This window comes from Cyprinodon tularosa, unplaced genomic scaffold (genome assembly GCF_016077235.1).
Source record: "Cyprinodon tularosa strain WSP-4 unplaced genomic scaffold, ASM1607723v1 ctg30, whole genome shotgun sequence".
NCBI lineage: Eukaryota > Metazoa > Chordata > Actinopteri > Cyprinodontiformes > Cyprinodontidae > Cyprinodon > Cyprinodon tularosa.
Genome location: NW_024039008.1, coordinates 7,065,133 through 7,086,463, shown reverse-complemented (window position 1 = coordinate 7,086,463; position 21,331 = coordinate 7,065,133). Strand labels below are relative to the sequence as shown.

Here is a 21,331-nt window from a genome sequence, read left to right as displayed (position 1 = left end):
TTGCCTGGTCTGATGAGTCTCGATTTCTGCTGCGACATTCGGATGGTAGGGTCAGAATTTGGTGTCTACAACATGAAAGCATGGATCCATCCTGCCTTGTATCAACGGTTCAGGCTGGTGGTGGTGGTGTCATGGTGTGGGGAATATTTTCTTGGCACTCTTTGGGCCCCTTGGTACCAATTGAGCATTGTTGCAACGCCACAACCTACCTGAGTATTGTTGCTGACCATGTCCATCCCTTTATGACCACAATGTACCCAACTTCTGATGGCTACTTTCAGCAGGATAATGCGCCATGTCATAAAGCTGGAATCATCTCAAACTGGTTTCTTGAACATGACAATGAGTTCACTGTACTCAAATGGCCTCCACAGTCACCAGATCTCAATCCAATAGAGCATCTTTGGGATGTGGTGGAACGGGAGATTCGCATCATGGATGTGCAGCCGACAAATCTGCGGCAACTGTGTGATGCCATCATGTCAATATGGACCAAACTCCCTGAGGAATGCTTCCAGCACCTTGTTGAATCTATGCCACCAAGAATTGAGGCAGTTCTGAAGGCAAAACAGGGTCCAACCTGTTACTAGCATGGGGTACCTAATAAAGTGGCCGGTGAGTGTATGGTCATGAATTCAGAATCATGACCAAAACACAACCGAGATAGATCCCAGTGGGAGGAGGCCCAGGGGACGACCCAGGACACCATGGAGGAACCATGTCTATCAGCTGGTCTGGAAGGGGGTGCTCTGGGAGCGCCTCAGGCATCTTCCAGAAGAGCTGGAGGAGTTTTCTATGGAGAGGGAAGTCTGGGAGTATCTGCATGAGCCTGCTGTCCCTGTGACCCAGTCCCAGATTAAGACAGAGGCGAGGAGTATGAGATTAGAACAGTTTTCTGTCTGGTTGTGCAAAGATATTAGATTAATTGATTAAAATGTATAGGTTGTCTTTGTAAAGGTGTTTGACAATTTTATAGGTAAAAAAAGCAACAAGAAACGTATAAACCCGACTGACTTCTTCATGTTTGCTGAACATTGACCTACCGGAGAACTTGTCCAGCAGAGAGGAGCCTTATGTTGGAAGAGACTGGGAGAGGCAGCCCATTTCTCAGCCAGTTTAGCTGTGGTTGAGGCGACCCAGTAGCAACACACTCAATACTGACAGAACTGTCCAGAACCGTGGTCAGAATCTCAACGGCATCACTGCTGCTGAGTATAGCTGGGCGCTCTGTGAAGGGACATGCTGTCTTAGATATAGAAAAAAGAAAGCAGAGAAGACAAATTTTCAAGCTTAAAATAAAACATTATACCCACCATATACATGCAGATTAAATATCCTGCCCTCCTCTCCAGCAGCATTGGTGGCGACACAAGTGTACTTCCCACTGATAGCAGGGTCTGCTTGGGTCACAATTAGAGTTTTACCATCAGGGCTAACCCTAGAAGTGAAAAACAGAGAATGTCCCACATCTTTAACACCTTTCAGGCAGAAATATGTAATGTTTTTTCTAGCAAGATTAGGAATCTCAAATGCTTTTTTTTTTTTTTTAAAGCTTCCAAATAAGATAATCCAGTCAAATTGATTCAAAGATTTCTATCTAAGGAAAACTAGTTGATTGCATCTACTCATTGACTCAAATGCATTCCCTCACACTAAGAATACTTGTGGCGACAGTTGAGAGGAAAAACTCCCTTTTAACAGGAAGAAACCTCCAGCAGAACCAGGCTCAGTGTGAGCGGCCATCGGCTGAGAGGTTGTTGCTTATATGACAGTTCAACAGTCAGAGAGGCTAAGATTTAAATACCTGAGACTTTTGTTTGCTGTACTGTTGATGGCTTCTCCATCTTTCAGCCAGTGGACTGTTGGAGTTGGGGTTCCCTGAGCTTCACAAACCAGATCAATGCTTTGGTTTACCAGGACTCCGATCTCGCTGGGCATTTCTGATCCAGAGATACTGGGTGGAACTAAGAGGACATTATTGGGTTAGCTGAAAAACAGCTGACAGATATACATTTGTTATACAATCCAAAAAAGCGATCTATTTAACAAGTAATGATGTTAATATACCTTGTATGGTGAGGTGATAACTCTTCTGTGCTTTACCCTCAACATTAGAGGCCACACATGTATAGGTTCCACTGTCAGGGAGCTGCAGCCGTGCTATCTGTAATTTGTTGCCTCCTGAGAAGATATTCACCTCCAGGGATTCTGAGTTCTCTGAGGGAAATAAGAAGTTTCCACCATCATGATTACGGTCCATAGAGATAGACCGATACAACGGCTCCCCAATATTTTTCTTATATATGCATGAGGCGATACAGTATGTGCCAATTTATCAGTGCATTCAGCAGCCAAGCTTTGAGATCATGTGAAGTGCATGCATTTCCACTCCCTCCATTTGCTACCCATTATAATTGTCTAGTTTTGTTTTTTAACACAATTTTCTTTTAGTCTAAATTGAGACTTGTAGAACATTTGTTATCACTGTGACATTTTTTCTGTTTAATTAAATGCTGTAACTAAATGTGGAACATAAATTTCTAATTCAGTCTGTATAAAATTCTGTTTCAATATTCACCTTTAAATAATTTCTAAATAGTTTTGTTTATTTGCAGTTGTTGACCATTTGTACGAGCATCCCTAAACAACACAGTCACAGTACCTATAGGGTGTCCATTTTTAAGCCATGTGAGACTGGGTGGAGGGATTCCAGTAGCGTCACATGTGAAAGTAACTGGGTTACTGATAGTTTCCACAATACTCTCCTCTGCTGAGCCGTCAATTCGTGGAGGAACTGTAGAAAAAATATAATTTGTTATCTTACTGTAAATCTAAAACACATTCAAACACTTGCCAGTTATTTTAAATCTAAACATAGATATGCATTATATAAGACTCTACCATGGATATTCAAGTGGAAGTTCTTGTTCACGTGTCCAGCAATATTTGAAGCCATGCAAACATACTGGCCTGTATCAGACAGCTGAAGAAAAACAACAGACACAAAATATTACAAATTTAACACCACATTTATCAGGGGCTTCACACATAACCCTTTAAATAAGTATTAAAGCCCTTTAAACTCAAACATTGTGTATATATATCTATATATATATATATATAGATAGATAAAAATATTGTGAAGTGAAAAATGGGATACTTGGGTTTCAAGATTAACATTGGAAATTGGAAAGGTCTGTACACAGCTCTTCTTAATATAGAATCCACCTGTGTCTAATTAAATGCTAGTACAATTTTGTTCTGTTTCCTGAAAGGTTCAGAGGGTTGCAGGAGATCATTAGAGAACAAAAAACACCATGAAGAAAACAGCAGATAGCTAAGACAGAAAGGTTAGAGGAAGCAGGATTAGAGTATTTGTAGCCATTTCTTGACTTCTCATAGATATTTATTCATCTAAATGTGGAAACAAGTGCAACAAAACTTAAAAGCAACAAAGAAATTTCTCTATATTTAGACATATATACACATAATCATGATTATTATGCAATATGAGTGTATTTTTTTAAATAAATACACTCACTATTAATTGTAAGTATGCTGTATTAATTCTAAATACAACAAAATTATGATTATCTATTTCATATAAATAAGCTTATGCAACATGTATACTTTATTTAAGAGGACAATATTAAATTTGAAAACAATAAAAAAAGTAATTGGAAATTTTTTATGTAATAAAGTCTTAAAATGTGGGTAAATGCACAATTTATGCAGGTGACAGGAGTTACGGGAAAGTATGTCAGTTGGTGAATGAAAATCTAAAGTATTAAAGAAAACGGAGCTGAGGTCCACCATTTAAAAGGACCACAAAGCCAAGAATATCGGTTGAAATACATTGGATGGATATTTGCTGGCTACACTCCAAAAACTGAACTAAAATTAAGATTTTCTCGAAATAAGTCTATTTGCACTTATGGTAAGTAAAATGGTCTGCCAATAAAATAACAGTTTTGCACCTAAAATAGGGGAAAAAACATATATGTAATAATAATCTTATTCCAAGTACCATATATTTAGTCATCTTTTTGTAGGTGCCGAAATACTCAGATCAGGAAAAGCACTGATTGCAAGACCTGTGTTCATGTTTTAAGACTAATTTTTGCAACCAAACAGCCCAGCTGCGAATGCTATTGAGTCTAAGGCAGATTTGAAACTATATTTCTTCAGACTTAATGTCTTCATTGACAAAAGATGTCCTACAAAGAAAATGGGCAGAATTTTCTCTAGATTTTCCCACTGTATAGAATAGATTAGAAAATCCTTTTATTGTCCCACAATGGAGAAATTCTGGTCGAAATATACAAAAGGTGGTTCAAGTATTTTTTTTAAAACATCTTTTCCTTTTCCTTCCACTTCACATATATTCACTACTTTTTGCAAGTCTGTTGCATCGAGTAAAGTTTAATGTTGTAACAAAACAAAACAGTGAACAATTCAACAGGTGAAAACACTACAGCAAGGAACTGTAGAGATGTTTACTATGACTCTATAACGGAAAGAAGCTAACATGTTTTCGGTTACCTCAGAGCGTTTCATCTGAAGCATTTGTCCCCCTGACAGAATTTGTAAATCTGACGTTTCTGTCACCATTCGGCCATTCTTATACCAGGTGATCACAGGAGGGGGGACGGCGTTGGACTCACACTCTAAGGTTACAGATTTTCCAACCACAATATTAACCTCGACAGGAAGGTCTCCAATACTTCCCCTGATACTTGGAGGAACTAAATATTCAAGGAAAAAGAAAAACAATGTGAAGTATATAAAGTAAACCTACAAACTGGAAAGAATTGAGAGAAATCTCATGAAGAAAAAAGTTTGGTGGTTGCCTGACCGTAGACGGTGAGATAGATGTGTTTGTAAGCTTGTCCTGCTGTATTTATAGCCACACAGCTGTACTTTCCAGCATCAGACACCTTTGCTTTAAGGATCTGTAACGTCCGTCCTCCTGAAGACGCAAAGGAAAACAAACCTGTTCAGAATCTTGCATCATTTTTCTTCTTTTTAAATACATCTAATAATTATTTCAGTACCTGGCATGACGAGAGCATTGCTTTTAGCCTGTATGGGCTCCTTGTCATTAAGCCAGCTCAGTGTGGGAGGCGGGAAGCCACTGGCTTCACAGGTGAGGGACACCAGGTTGTTCACCACCACTGTCACATTCTCTGGATTCACACCAACAATTGTAGGAGGTACTGCGTGGCCAAAACACACACATGCAATGCTTAACACAAGGTTAAAGGCATAAAAAACAGACTCAGTCAACATAGATTCTTTAAATTAAAACTACATCTGATTTGAAAGGCACATAAAAATGAAATTTAAAAGATTATCCAGTAACTCACCGTGAACGTTCAGATTAAAGTGTTTCTCTGCACTTCCAGCAGCGTTTTCCGCCACACACACGTACTGTCCTGTATCAGAAACCTGAGCATTCAAAACCTGAAGAGAGCAAAACTAAATCAAGATCAAATATCAGTTTAATACCAGAAGAACAGGAATTTTAGGTTCACAGCAAAATGGGGGGAAAAACTGTTATTAATTTTTATTAACTAATTTAACAATAATAAACAATCTCCCATAATTGAATGAACATGTTTTAGTCAGTTTAAAAATATACTTCAACAGGAAGCACACAAGACAATTTTGCTTGCAGAATAATAAAAGAAATTGCAAATGACGTGAATATATATTCAACAAACATAAAATATTTAGAGATACAGTATATAACATCCTATAATTCTTAGAAAGAGATCCAAAATGCTGACTCCACACAAAAAACAATTAAAAGTTGTTTTTATTACCTATATTACCTGACAAATAAAACATGCAAATGAGAGTAAGGCTCAGTTATGAAATGAAATATGTTAAAATCATAATGGTTTTTTATGTTGAATATCAATTAAAAACAATGTCAGCAAAGGAGTGTGCACGTACCAACCAGAAAATTAAAGAATCTCTGCAACTACAAAGATACAACCAATAAACAATACAAACAAACAAAATAAACAAACAAAAACACAGACAAATGGAATATATTTCAGTTAAATTCTTCTCATGTCTAGACAATTCAACTGAGTCATGTAGTGAGATTGGTTGAACGGTTTCTATCTAGGAAACCCAGCTGAATGCATAGAGTCATTGACTTTACAAGAAAAAATTGAGAGAGCAGCAAAGTTGACACGCCTTGCAAAAACAAAACCCGCTGCAAACACATAAATGACGTGAACTCTAAGTTAATAAAGGCAGCAAACGAGCTTAATACATTGGAGCTTCTCCAAACCATGCATACGATCATCAGACCCTTAGTAGAGACAGAAACGGGATGTTTTCAGAGAGAAGGTTAAAAAAAGATTAAAAGGAAAACCTGCCTTTTATTTATTCTTACCAAATGTAACCTGGATATCCCATTTATATTTTTGCAACAGATCTTGCCTTTAGACATGAATTCGTAGTAAAGTGTATGTTCTGCTCACAGGTGTGTCTCCATTGCAGAGATGGCAAAAGTACTCACTTTCCGTACTTGAGTAAAAGTACAGATACTTGTGTTAAAAAATACTCTGGTGAAAGTGGAAGTACTGATTAAACCTCTTTACTCAAGTAAAAGTAACAAAGTACACGCTTGTAAATTTACTTAAAGTATAAAAGTAAAAGTAGAAACCAATGTTTTCATGCCGTTGCCTACATTTTAAATGGATGTCTGCCAATAGGACTAGATCTCCGTTGTGTTCATTTTCAATCATCTCGTCGTCCATGCTACTATGCTAACGCCACCGCCACCAAGCTGCAATGATTTGCCGCCAATGAATACCGCCGAATCTGTCGATTCATCTTGTAGTGATGCGTCAAATGCAACGTAGATTCCCATCCAATTAGATTGAATTTGGTATTAATGACGTGAAAAATAATAACGGTAACTCCATTGAAATGATTCAAAACTAAAGTAACGAGCCAATTTTTTTCAAATGTAAGGAGTAGAAAGTACAGATATTTGTGTAAAAATGCAAGGAGTAGAAGTAAAAAGTCGCCATAAAAATAAGTAGTAAAGTAAAAACATCAGAAAAATCTACTTGAGTACAGTAACGAAGTATTTGTACTTCGTTACTTCCCATCTCTGCTCCATTGTGTTCTGGAGCAAATCCTTTATCCGACGCTATTTTCCAGCCTTTCTTCACTTGCAGCTTCTTTTGGTTCTTGCAGCTTTTTTCCTTTGCGTGTGTTTTGTGCTTTAGCATCATTTCTATATTTCTAACAGGTGTCGTGTTTACAAGGCATGTTCACATTGCTGCTCTCTATGTTCTGTGAATGCAGCTTTTCTCCTCAGCAGCATTTTTGTCTTTGCATGTGTGTTTTTTGTTAGTGTTTTATGCCTTTTGTGCAGGACTATTTAAATTTGCTGTGAAATCATGCACTTGCGCCGCTCATTCAATGGAATGAGAAAAAAAAATCAACAATTACAGAATAGTTAAGTTAACCATCATAAGTGCCAATAAGTCATTAAGTTCTACTTTAAGCTAGACCTTTAAACTAACAACATTCAGATTGTGGAACTAAGATTAATTTGTTTTTGTATGGTGAAATCTTAGCAGAACAAACAACAACAGATTGTCTGCCTAAGGTGGCCTAAAATCTCCACCAGGTTTCCAGGTTACCTGAAGGGTTCGTCCATTGAACAAAACACTGTGTGGTCCCTCTGAGCTCGTCAGCTGACCATCCTTAAACCACGTGATGTTGGGGGTAGGGTTTCCATCCACGTAACAGTCCAGTTGGGCGGTTTTGTTGACCAAGACGATAACTTCACTGGGAGCGTCCCTGTCTGAACCTCTAATGCTTGGAGGTACTAAAAGTAAAGTCAGACACCATAAAGATTAGATTTAAGCATTAGAAATACTTCACATAAATACTAAGTCATTCATGCCTAAATGTGAAAAGTAACCTTAAACTAATTGGTTTAAACATAAACTTTGGGTCCTTCTATGCTTGATTTCTCTAACAGTGAGCTGTGGGAGATTTCAGCTCCCATACAATCCCTTGATCACAGTGTTAGGTTTATTATTTACACATCATGTGCATTGTTATTCTGTTAGCCAGATTAGACAGAGTAGAAGGCCTTCCTTCACATTGTGGATGTCACTGTGTGTATGGAGGTCATCTAATCAGGACAGCCTTCGTGTCTTTAAAAAAAAAACAGGATATGGGCACATCTTGCAGCCGGACTGATAGAGGAGAGCTATCTGTAACCCTGAGGCATAGAGACAAGCTGCATATGGGTCAGGGCATTGATGGCGTGTCAGTTTCTGATACGGACAGCTAAGCATCCACATGATGCAACACATAGACTCATGAGCTATAAGAAGGAGAAGATGACCTTGTTCAGGGCTCAATCTTTGCCGGACGCTCGCGGGCGTGATTTTTTGAGCCCACAGCTGTGCAAGCTCCAAGCATTTTTTCTGTCCTGTAACGACCTGATCTGGAATAAACTCTTACTTTTTTACTCCTGTTTTATAGTCCTTTTTTTATATGGTTTTACCCAGTTTGAGTTAAGAGTAGTAAATAACTTGCTCCGTGAGGAAGCCCCCAAGGCGCAACAACCTTTTTTAAAGGGACATAACTTCCTCATTTAACACAGCACAGAAGTTTTCTATGTTTTGTTCTCACTTTCTCACTTTACATTTTACAAATGTGGGTTTCCCGTATTTATTCATAATTGAATTAAAAGGTTATGAATTGCTATCACTATTTAAAACCTCTATTAGTTGTTATATATCATACCGACTTCAAATGTATTTATCCTCATAAAATAGATTTCTCCCATAAAAAGGAAAAACCTCACCTAGGACTCGAACATTGTACTGGATAGAGTCTTCTCCTGCATCATTGATGGCCACACAAGTGTACCTGCCAGAGTCTTTAAGTTGTACCCTGGGGATTTGTAACACTCTCCCACCTGAGAACCAAAAACAGGAGCTTTACAAGAAGAAGTTATTTTTTTCCCCCTGTTTCTTCTTTTACTGTCAATTAGACCCACCGGGTAAAATTAAAACTTTATCATTAGAGGTAAGCAGGTGTCCATCTTTGTACCACGTAAGGGTTGGAGGGGGCACAGCATTTGTCTCACAGTACAGAGAGATCGGATTGCTCAGTATCACATCATGAAGATCCCCTCCAGAGCCTGGGACTGGTGAAGCACCGGCTCTGTTGAAACTGGGTGGAACTACAAAAAAAAAATTAAGTTTTGGTATTTATTTCTGACGATAGAAAATGGATCATTTGATGAATAAATCTCTATTACATTGACCCTTATGAACACAAAAATGAGCACCAGTCCAACCAGTTCACCTTGAATATTTACATCAAAGTCCTTCTCGTCCTCTCCAGCTATGTTGGTGGCAATACAGGTATAGCGGCCAGTGTCCGACACTTGGGCGTGTTTGATCTGAACAATGCGACCATTGGCCATGATGGAAACATGGTTGTCTACCAACAGGATCTACAAAAAAATACTTTCACTTCATTGTTTAAAAGGAAAAAAAATGTCTTACAGATGCAAATAAGGACAGTATTCTGCATTCCTACCTGTCCATCTTTGTACCACTGCAGTGCTGGAGTAGGAAACGCCTGAGCGAAACACTCCAGAGTCAGTGTGCTGTTCATTTTTATCTTTATTTCTTTAGGGGTACGTCCCTCCCCGGGGATATCATTCTTATCAATCAGTGGAGGAACTTCAATGGGGGAAAAAGGGTTGGATGAATCTTGTGTCATCATTGAGTTGTTAAATTTATGCAGGACTCTTACCATACACTTTGACCTCATAGTGCTTCAAAGTCTCCCCAGCTTCATTAGTAGCTACGCAGGTGTACCTGCCCGCATCCTCCTTCTTAGCATTAAGAATCTGCAGTGTTCGCCCGCCTGTTAAAGGCAGGATAAATTACATATCACAATGTTTAAATGTTAAGCTGGATTTTTGAGATCCTGCACAAACCTGGAAGAACTCGAATATTGCGAGCGGATTCAAACGGAGCCCCATCTTTAAGCCAGGTGATCAAAGCGGGGGGGTAGGACTGCACCTCACAAAGAAGTGAGGTGGGGCTGCTCAGGGTCACTGTTACTACCTCTGCAGAAATGTTAGGACCTGAACCAGCAATGGTCGGAGAAACTGTCAAAGAGAAGGGCAAAAATACCAGACAATAGGGTTAAAATACATAGATTCTGTCATGGTTTTGGTTTCGTTTATCCTTTACTTTGCTCCATGTTTCCTAGTTTTATTGGTTTAATTCCTATTTTGTTGTAGTTTCTAGATTTATGTTAGTTCTCAGGTTTTTCTGTGGTGTTCCTCTGTTGCCCTCTTGTGTGTGTTCCTTTCCCCTTGGCTCCCTCGTTGTCTCCTCACACCTGCTCCTTGTCAGCTCTTTAGCCCTGCCATTGTCCCAGTCAGCTACATATACTCTCCCTCTGCAGTCACTCCTTGTTCGTTCCTTGTCGTTGCTGTTCTCTGCTCACCTCGTCTCTCCCTAACTCCTTGTGCGTGTTTTCCCCTGATGTCTCCATGGTTCTAGTCTGGTCTGGATTTTGCCTCTGCTACTAGTGTTTGCATTAAAACTACAAGAAATCACCTCAGCCTCTCTGCCTCTGCATTTGTGTCCTCTAAACCAGCGATCCCCAACCTCTTTTGCACCACGCACCGCTATATGTCAGACAATATTTTCACGGACCGGCCGGGGGGGTTAAATAAGATCAAGTAAAATGATACGACTGGCATAAAATCAAATACAAACAGCATAAAAATAAAACAACAAGCCGGTCCCATCGAGGCGTAATCGGAGACAATGACAGACGAAGTGTGCTCCTGATGTCCAGTCTGCTCCGTAGCTTTGTTTTGGTCGCTGTAAACGCAGAAAATCCCGCTTCACAAAGAAAGAATGTTATAGATAGGATGAGTCTTGAACTGAATTAACCTGTGTCAAGAGGCACAGATGCACCGACTGATGTAATTGAGAGAGAATACCGCAATTTTTTATATTTTTCAAAATAAAACATCACTCAGACTCTGATCGTCCATAAATTATATATATATATATATATATATATATATATATATATATATATATATATATATATATATATATATATATATATATATATATATATATATATACATACTTTTTTCTGTGCGGCCTGGTACTAAATGACCGACGGACCGGTACCGGTCCGCGGCCAGGTGGTTGGGGACGGCAGCTCTAAACCACAACCAAAATGTGACTGATTCATTTGTTGGTGTCAATGGTAAAAATAAAATAAAAAAAAATCATAAAACCATTTTCACAATAAACCATTTTGATTTTTTTTGTGGCAAAAATGTCACTTCTTCAGAATTAATTGTTGAAGAAAATTGTCTTACACTTACAGATACTTATGAAGTAATAAACAATAAAAATTATCAATATCGCCATTAACATTTTTAGGGAATTAAATATATTACTTTACAGTATGTTGCAGTATTAGTAATGTAACTCACAGAAGCTTTCCTAACAAGACAAATAACTAATATAAACGCAACTTTTTTACAATATAAGCTGAGACTGTTAATAATAATTTTAGTCCTAATGATTTTATTTTAATTTAGCTTTTTGAAATATTCTGCAGCTGACTTTCATTATGTGCTTTGGCAAGGGAAGCAAAAGTAGTCATTTAAAAATGGACATTTTTAGGAATGTTTTAATCAATATTTCACCAAAACAATAAAAGTAAAGTTTTCAATAATGAGAATTAAAATAGAGAAACTATTTATTCAGCTCTGGTTGTTTAATATCCTGTAGTTTTTACAGAAATCTGGATTAAATTGTAAAGGATTGTTGATCATGTTTCAAATTGGTCTTGGTCTCAGGAATAAAAGAACAATCTGATATGATTGCAGCTTTAAACCCTCCTTATGCCTACTTATGATTCTGAAACAGCTTCTTCCCCACCGCCATCACACCTGAACTGTTAAAAAACTCTAAATCATATCAGACTCTGCATCACACATTTCACCCCAAACCAAAACACTGCATAATTCCACTATATATATTTAATGTTCTGAACTTCCATATAAATGCATACTGTTTGCATATTTAAATATTTATTTTTATATCTTAGGTTTTTATTTCTATTTTTATTTTATGCCATGGTTCATTATATTATTTTATTATGCACCGTGGGGTTGAGAGGACTGAAATTTCATCTGTGTTGTATGTTTATCATGTAGCACATTTGACAATAAAGTTGAGTTGAATTGAAGTTGAAAGTTGAATTTTTTTGCGCAATCTTTTTTTCTCTCACACCGTTTACATTTGATCACTGCTGCACTTTAAGAAATGTCATCAGCTATACAAAACGAAATTTCGTTTTACAGGTGGTTGGAGGGGTGCCAACCGTCTGCATATATTTCATCACAGGGTGCTTTATTCCTATCTGAATCATTTACTTCTTAGCTACAGCGCTAACATACCCAGAACATTGAGGTTGAAATGCTGTCTCTGTTCCCCTGCACTGTTTGATGCAACACAACTGTATCTTCCAGTGTCTGCAACCTGGGCCTCAAAGATTTGGAGGAAACGTCCATATGACAGGATCTGCTGTCGTCGGTCAGGGACCAACGGTTGTCCATCCTTCAGCCATTTAATCTCTGGTGGAGGGTTACCTGGCAATGCATTTGAGTAATTACAGAGCTGAAACGTTACGTCTTTTTTATGTAGCTTACACTAATGACAACCTGTTGGTAATTTACCTGATGCTTCACAGGTGAGAGTGATGTTTTGTTTCTCCTTTACTTTAGCATCCATAACTGTTCCGGCGTTTGAAATACTTGGTGGAACTGCCAACGAAACATTCAACTGGTTCATATTTTCCGTTGAAATGAAACTCATTCATGTCATATTTGAAAACTGTGATGTTTGTAATGTGACTTTTATCTGAAAATTCTTAAGAAATGTCCTTTCTTTACCTAAAACATCAAGGTCGAAGTTCTTCCGCTCTTCTCCAGCGCTGTTAGAGGCAACGCAAGTATACATCCCAGCATCCTCCACTGCTGTGTGCAACAGACGTAGACTACGACCCCCTAAAAGTTGAACACATCATGTGCAAATAATGCAATCATGTGTTTGAAATTAGAATTCTGCCAAAAGGGCACATGCATAATAATTACACATACATGCTGTTTTATTTAAAGCTAACACATACATTAAAATACCATGAGGCACCAAACTATCAGAAGCATGAGTTCATTCGCATCTTTACGCTATTGGCTCTCTTTTTATGCACAAGTAGATTCTCTCCTACTGCTGTTTGAAAATTTAATTTTTTTCTTTTTGAGAGGAAAACAACCAAAGAAAATAAACTGCCTGCACTGTAAAAAATTCTAATCTAAATAAGTCATTTTTTTCTTAAAATTAGTGCATTTTTTTTCTTAAATTAAGCAGGTAAGTAAGACACTGTGCCGATGGAACAAATCAGTTTACATTTAAAATAAGAAAAACATTTGTGTTGTCTTATTTCAAGTGCATCATATCTAATTATCTTATTTTAAGAGTAAATATACTCATTTATTGGCAAATCATGTTATTTACCAGCTCAAATTAAGGGTAAATACACTTAATTTAAGACATTTTTACTAATTTTTACATCATTTTTGCAGTGTGTGACTGGCTACTGGAGTCAGGAGATCCCACTTTTGGAAACAATACTTTTTTTTTTCCCCAGTTGTGGCTAGTAATATTAACGAAGCCTCTTCAGGCTAATAAGCTTATTCGGAAAAGGTTTCAAGTGGGTGGCATTTTTTTTTCTCTAAAATCTAATCTTTTTTATGTTTTCATACATCCTGCTTATTAAATGTGATTGTAAACAGAATTCGGTCTGAATGATCAGGACATTGCATTGCAACAGCATTGCACTGTTTACAGTGGCGGCTGCTGCTCTCTGACACAAGGGAGGGTCAATGGTCTTAATTAAATCCAAATGTAACGTATTGCTTTAACAAATGGTGAAACACAAAACTCATTGCTACAATGGTTGAAAATAGCTGTTGCAAAGCACACTGAAATAATAAACCATAGAAACCATGCAAAGAGTTCAGCATAAGATATTTAAACAAATGCATACTATTGTAGAGCTGCTGATAGATTAAATCCAAATAAGACGAATTTACAGACAGTACAACCAAAACTAACCTGAGACGATGCGCACCAAATTAGTTGCCTTGACTGGCAGACCCTCCTTCAGCCAGGAGATGGAGGGTAATGGAATACCAGAAGCCTCACAGTTTAGAGAGGCTGGGTTTTTTATGACAACGCTCACATTTTCTGGGAACGGCCCCTGACCAGTTATAGCAGGTGGGACTGAAAATAACAGGATAAAATTATCAGTGAGAAAACGACTACATCCAACTAAAATCTGCAAATTAAAAAACACACCAAAACCAAATCATACCATTCACAGTGATGTCATGCTTGCTGTCCGCCTGTCCTGCTACATTAACAGCAATGCAGGTGTAACGTCCAGTGTCTGACACCTTAGTATCGTTAATCTGCAACAACCTGCCCTCATTTAGGACCTTTGCACCATGCTGGTCCTCTATGGGCCGTCCATCCTTCAGCCAAGTCACCGTGGGTCGTGGGATGCCTTCTGCAGCACAATGTAACGTCACATCGCCTCCTTTTGTCACTGTGACATCATTACTGTGGTCTTCACTGCGTCTGATGGAAGGACGAACTGCAGAAGGAAAAGACTGTTAACAAAGTGGCTAACTGACATCAATTTGCTTTAAATCAGAGTTCAGTAATTTATTACCAAATAGAAACCAAAGCAGGACGGCCACAGCACATTTATGCAGTAATTTATGCAGAAGGAACTTTGATCTTATAGTACATGCAGGTGTGGTTCTGAATTTTGGGTTTTATTATCTCAATTCAGTGGTCATGAAGAAAAAATAAATAAAAATCTACATACATACGTATCTTTGTGTGGAATCAATCCTTTAAACACCAAAGCGTGACATTTTGAACTGAATTAACTTTTAGATTATAGTCGCCAGTCCATTGCGACCTGTCCAGGGTGTACCCCTCCCCTCGGCCATTAAAATCTACACTAGAAAAACGATCTACAAATAAGTAAAAATGTCTTAAATTAAATGTATTTACCCTTAATTTGAGTAGGTAAATGAGATAGTTTGCCAATGTAAAGAGTATTTTTACTCTTAGAATAAGACAATTAGATAAAATGCACTTAAAATAAGACAATGCAATTGTGTTTTCTTATTTTAAATGTAAATTCTCTTGTTCCATTGGCAAAATGCGTCTTTTACCTCCTCAATCCAAGAACAAATACTTATTTTAAGAAAAAATTACTTATTTAGACTTTGATTTTTTCCAGTGTAGAGATAGGCACCAGCACCCCTTGTGACTCCAGCAGGGATAAGCATGATAAAAAAATGGATGGATGGATGGATGGATGGATGGATGGATGGATGGATGGATGGATGGATGGATGGATGGATGGATGGATGGATGGATGGATGGATGGATGGATGGATGGATGGATGGATGGATGGATGGATGATATATAAGTTATACCACAACTTACAAAAGAGGCATTTTTCAACGGATAAGAGAAAGGAGAAAGAGTGAAAATGTGAGAGACTTTAAGAACAGATCAGAGCAGGGTTTGATGTCTCTGAATATGTACCATAAACCTGCAGGCTGTATTCCTTTGAGATGCTGCCAGCAGCACTGGAAGCTGTGCAGGTGTAAGAACCAACATCTACTCTCTCAGCCCTTGAGATCTGCAGCTGACGCCCTCCAGACAAAACCCTGAGCCGCTGGTCTGGGTTTAGGGCATAACCTAAAATATGCAGAAAGTATAGGCTAGTTAAGCCATTAAAACATGCAATCAAATGCCACACTCTCTTCATGTGAGTTGCTGTCTCATGCTTGCATAATAAGACCCACCGTCTTTCATCCACTTTAGGCTGGGAGGTGGAATGCCACTGGACTCACACAAAAGAGTGAGAAAACTTCCTTCAATTACAGTCATAGGCGTTACCTCCTGAGAGCCACGGATACTGGGAGTAACTGCAACAACAAGACAACTTAAGGAGGCACTCAAATTGCTTTAAGCACCTGATAACAAAGGAATTGACCGACTATGTATTAATGCTATAAATATCGCTTCAATTAAAAATCAAACATATATCACGATTAATATTAAAAACTTTATTAAAAAAGAATTATCAGTTTAAATACAAGAAATCTCTGCTTCTAAAACATGAAATCAACTTTGTTTATACAATTTAGACATTTTTAGCATTTGTTCTAATAGCAGGAAAAGTATAAACGATCACAAAGTTAGACTTACCCCAAACAATCAAGTTATAGTTCTTCTCAGTTTTTCCAGCAACATTAGTAGCTTCACATGTGTACCTTCCTGAATCCTGCAGCTGAGCGCCATCAATCTAAAAAATGTTTTACAAACATATCAGACAATTTGGAACATCATTTCTAATGCAAGATCCCTTAAGTTTATTTAGGATTTCACTTCCTGATGGTATGTGATTGATTGACATAAGTGTGAATTTGAGAAGTGGAAAGAAAATGACATTTCAAGTTTCCAACTAAACAATCCCCAAAAAGGAGTGACCCTGATTTCTACACTTGGCCATTAAGACACTTTAGTGTAATCGCCACATTTTTCTACAATTGCAGCTAAAGTTGGGTTGTTTTATGCAGAATTAATTGTGTTCCATTATTTTTGCAACCAAACAACAGATTTTGTAAATGAAAATTAAAAAAAAAGTTCCTTAAAAAACACTTTTACCAAAAAAGGTTTTGAGAGTAGCTTTACTGTTTTCTGTTTTATTTCCAAATAAATTTTCTATCATTTATCTTTTTAAATTGATTTTTCTTTTCAAATTTTTACTTTCTCAATTCTTTGTAAATTTTATATTATATATTTATTTTTTTTCTCGGAAATTTCCCTTTTTTTCAGAGTTTTAAGAATTGCGTGGTTTCCTGTTGCCAAATGACTGACTGGGTGATGGGTGATTAAGAGGCTTCTGAATCACGGAAGGTTGTTTATTTTTTTCTAAGATATATGGTTATTTCAGTTAACCTGACTCCGCCAGATGGATATGCGAAACCTTCCGTAGAAGTAATTTTGGGAAGGGGCGAAAATACTGGTTAGCTGATTGGCCTATGTTGCTGATAGACGGGCCAAATAAACCAATCAGATCAACGAAGCATATGACGTGCTAACAGAGCGACGACGAAGAGGAGCCAATTGATAGATCACACTCTTGCCGAAACCAGTCGGGAGAAGAGCAAAAACATCTTTTCCTCTGAGAAAAGCCTCCAGAGCAGTGTTTTGCTCTTCTTTCAGTGAAGAAATACTCTGTAATTCCAATAAAACTTGCTCGATAGCCACGCTAACGCTAGTTTCATCAGCTGAAGCCGCCATGTTCTTTAGACTGAATTGTCGCGCTTCTCGTTGCGTCACATTTTTGGCATTTACTTAATCATATTTAGTTACTTTAACACAATTGTTTCATGTTAGCAGGTTAAGGCATAAAACAATTGTGTTAAAGTAACTAAATATGATAAACTGACTCCGCCAGAGGGATTTGCTCTGCATATCCATCTGGAAACCTTCCGTTGAAGTAATTTTGGGAAGAGTTGAAAATACAGGTTAGTAGGGATGCACGATATTGGGATTTTGTCCGATATGCCAATAATTTAAAACTCATGTAGCCGATAACCGATATCGATACCGATGTTTAAGCTGGACAAAAATATTCAAAATAGCAGTTTTGTTATCCATTTCTGACACTTTGAAAAATAATATACTCAAATATATTTTCATATGCTGATATCAAATAGATTTTTAAAAACGCGGTATCGATCTATTTTACTTTCAAAATCTCATGAAATTTCATCGTTCTGTTACAAACTCTCGTGATATTTTGCAAATTCTTGTGAGATTTTGTTAGTAAAATAGATCGATACCGCGTCAATATATCAACATATAAAAATATGGCAACATTTTGTAGATTTTTGGGGGATTTCGTAGCGTAACGATGACATATAGCAATATTTCATTAGTAAAAGAGATTGATATGGTGTTTTTAAATGGCAATATATCAGCATATGAAGATATTGTGATATTTTAATGCATCAATATTTTTTCCCTATGTATATTTTTTTTAAGTCTGTAAAAAAGAAGTTTTTGAGAAAGAAGAAGAATTAGTTTTTTTTCTTAGACTTTAGAAACTCAGAAGCTGATCAAATATCGGGTTAAATATCGATGGGGTGGCCGATGTCCGATATTCAGTTTTAAGGCCGATACCGATAGGGGGCCGATTATATCGTGCATCACTACTGGTTAGCTGATTGGCCTATGTTGGTGATAGACGGGCCAAATAAACCAATCAGATCAACGAAGCATATGACGTACTAACAGAGCGATGACGAAAACACAACCACAAGCCAGGCTAACTCTTGCCGAAACCAGTCGGGAGAAGAGCAAAAACATCTTTTCCTCTGAGAAAAGCCTCCAGAGCAGTGTTTTGCTCTTCTTTGAGTGAAGAAATACTCTCTAATTCCAATAAAACTTGCTCGATAGCCACGCTAACGCTAGTTTCATCGGCTGAAGCCGCCATGTTCTTTAGACTGAACTGTCGCGCTTCTCGTTGCGTCACACCTCAACCCGCCTTAAAGTCAACGCTGATTGGACGTTCGTTTGGTGAACGGCTCCAAATTTTCTTTAATGGAAAGTAGCCAGACTGATTAGCGAGTGAAATCTTGAAAGCTTGTGAGATCAGGATGGCCTCACGAGGCTACATTTCAGTATGAACTCATTCACAACCTCTTACAGGTTTTTTTTTTTTCCTTCAGTGCGCTGCATTAGTACAGCACACTACACTGGAAAAAATCAAAATCTAGATAAGCCATTTTTTCTTACAAAAAGTGAGTTTTTTTTTTTATTGAGGAGGTAACTGAGAACTTTGCCAATGGAACAAGACAATTTACCTTCAAGATATGAAAAAATACAATTTCCTTGTCTTATTTCAAGTGTATATTATCTAATTACCTTTTTAATCTGAAAAACTCACATGAAGAGAAAAGACAATTAGAAGAAATCTATTGATACAATTACTTTGTCTTTGGCGCTCAGACCTTGGCAGGAAACATAGCGCTTCATTTTCATAGATATGAATGAACAGGAGCAAAGAATAGGGCTGTTTCCCCCCCAGGCCTGAAACTGGTGGTGGAGCGGAGATAGAGGAAGTTGGTCAGTCTGTAGACTGCTGGTCAGTGAAACGGTCTGCTGAACTTTATGGGGAGATCCAGTGGACTGCGTGAGCTGATACTAGAGCTTCACTCAGGGACCTGGAAGATGGAAGTCCAGTTGGATAACACAGGTTGAGAGAACCCGTCCATGATGAGCAAGCATGAAGCGACAGTGGAGAGGAAAAACTCCCCGTTGGGAAGAAACGTCTGGCAGAACCAGGCTCAACATGGCGGTCTTCTGTTGGACTGGTTGAAATGAGAAGCGGAATGCAATAAGAGTCCGGGAGGAATAAAACTGATTAAGTTTTAGCTACGAAGGTGAAGGAGGGGCGGGAGGTGGGTTGAAAGGGGGTCATCTGAATGAAGTCACAGAGCATCTGCCGCCTGCGCACTAGGTAGCAGACGAGTTGCAGATCGGAGGCCTTTTAAGATGAATTTTGGATGCCGATTGGCTTTCGTGGAGGTGTGGTTCAATGCTGATTGGCTGTGTCGCAGGTGGATGAAGGAGAACAATCAGCTTCTTCAGTTGAACATCCGCCTAGACTCCACTTTAAGAGTTAAAAATCCCCATTCCATTGGCAAATCATCTTATTTACCTAATCAAATCAAGGGTAAATACACTTAATTTAAGAAATTTTGACTTATTTCAGGATCGTTTTTGCAGTGTAAGTCCATCTTCATAACAAGTGTGATCAGACACCACAGCTTGGGGGATATCAGAGTAAAGCTGGCTGAACAGAAAAACACACCCTACTATTAAAAGTTTAATATCAGTTAAAAAAACACTGATCATTTACTTTCCAACTTTTAAGTATATGATGTTATGGTGATAAAATGTTCAAAGGGGATCAAGGCTATTGAAATCCACTCAAACAAAAACATTTAGTACCTTTAAAAAACTTCCGTCTGCAGAGACGATCAGACCAGGTTTGTTTAAAATAGGACGGCCATCTTTTCTCCAGGACAGGGTTGGGGGAGGAACTGCGTTGCTGTGGCAGTGCAGCTTTACTGGACCACCGAGCATCACGGTTGAATTCACCTCCTCCCCTTTGATGTTTGGTGGAACTGAAAGAGACATGAACAAATGTTACTGAATAAACTTTTTCCATTCCAGAGAAAATGCTTCCTTGATAAAAAAAAATAAAAGCTCTTATTATAACAGGATATTTTCATTTTTTCTCACGATATTCACAATAGTATGAGAAGCGTTAGCAATATAAAAATGTATGGCTTCCTAAGGTGCTGAGTTGTTGTTATTTTGATCATCTGAGACTCTTTGATTAGTTGTCCTTGTGGAGTTTTGTCAGAGGGCAAAAGGCAGGGTACACAGTGCAAGGGTCACAAGTTCATAACAGAGACATTTGGGATAAAAAACCAAACACAAAAAACTAGTGTTGTACCGATACCAGTATCAGGTGGGGCCCCAATCCAGCACTAAAATGGTGGTATCGGTACCAACTAATAGGGCACCGATGCCATTTTGAGAGCCAAAAGTTTATTCAACTATTGTCAACCATTCCAGATAGACAATAAAAAGTTCTACTGGATTCACTTTGTTTAAGTCTTTTTCCTGCTTCACAAATTATTTTACATCCAAGTAGTATGCAGTTCTAAACACACACATCAAGTTCAAACAGATGGTATCGGTATCGGCCAATACTGCACAGCCTGGTATCAGGTACCAGTATTGGGGCTAAAAAATGGCATCAGCGCAACACTACAAAAAATAGTCATATGTAAATAAATATGTTAATTAAAAAAAAACCTATACCTTCTTGCTGCAAGGTAACAGTGCTACTGTACCAGCCAGGGCCAGCTGTGAAAAATTCAGTAACACTGGGACAGTTTCTCCTCCCTGATTGTTGCCTCTTGTAAAAACACTGTGGAATAAATTAGGGATGCACGATATAACCGGCCCCCTATCGGTATCGGCCTTAAAACTGAATATCGGACATCGGCAAGGGCGTAGGAATATGTTTACAATTGGGGGGGACACA

General features: G+C 38.1%; 1 protein-coding gene across 1 annotated transcript in view; it reads right to left on the bottom strand.

Moving 5' to 3' along the window:
• The window catches only part of hmcn1 (hemicentin 1), a 170,964-nt gene that overhangs the window by 56,724 nt on the left and 92,909 nt on the right, over positions 1–21,331 (bottom strand). Inside the window, exons 41-66 of the mRNA XM_038291733.1 lie at positions 20,224–20,399; positions 16,408–16,504; positions 16,002–16,124; positions 15,739–15,894; positions 14,485–14,766; positions 14,226–14,393; positions 13,004–13,117; positions 12,788–12,874; positions 12,509–12,700; positions 10,004–10,177; positions 9,817–9,930; positions 9,598–9,743; positions 9,361–9,511; positions 9,050–9,235; positions 8,855–8,968; positions 7,674–7,861; positions 5,367–5,463; positions 5,055–5,216; positions 4,856–4,969; positions 4,543–4,745; positions 2,902–2,983; positions 2,663–2,794; positions 2,068–2,217; positions 1,805–1,964; positions 1,314–1,438; positions 1,044–1,227 (exon numbers count right to left, since the gene is read on the bottom strand). Coding sequence (XP_038147661.1) covers positions 1,044–1,227; positions 1,314–1,438; positions 1,805–1,964; positions 2,068–2,217; positions 2,663–2,794; positions 2,902–2,983; positions 4,543–4,745; positions 4,856–4,969; positions 5,055–5,216; positions 5,367–5,463; positions 7,674–7,861; positions 8,855–8,968; positions 9,050–9,235; positions 9,361–9,511; positions 9,598–9,743; positions 9,817–9,930; positions 10,004–10,177; positions 12,509–12,700; positions 12,788–12,874; positions 13,004–13,117; positions 14,226–14,393; positions 14,485–14,766; positions 15,739–15,894; positions 16,002–16,124; positions 16,408–16,504; positions 20,224–20,399 — 3,877 coding nt within the window. The remainder of the gene's footprint in view (positions 1–1,043; positions 1,228–1,313; positions 1,439–1,804; positions 1,965–2,067; positions 2,218–2,662; positions 2,795–2,901; positions 2,984–4,542; positions 4,746–4,855; positions 4,970–5,054; positions 5,217–5,366; positions 5,464–7,673; positions 7,862–8,854; positions 8,969–9,049; positions 9,236–9,360; positions 9,512–9,597; positions 9,744–9,816; positions 9,931–10,003; positions 10,178–12,508; positions 12,701–12,787; positions 12,875–13,003; positions 13,118–14,225; positions 14,394–14,484; positions 14,767–15,738; positions 15,895–16,001; positions 16,125–16,407; positions 16,505–20,223; positions 20,400–21,331) is intronic.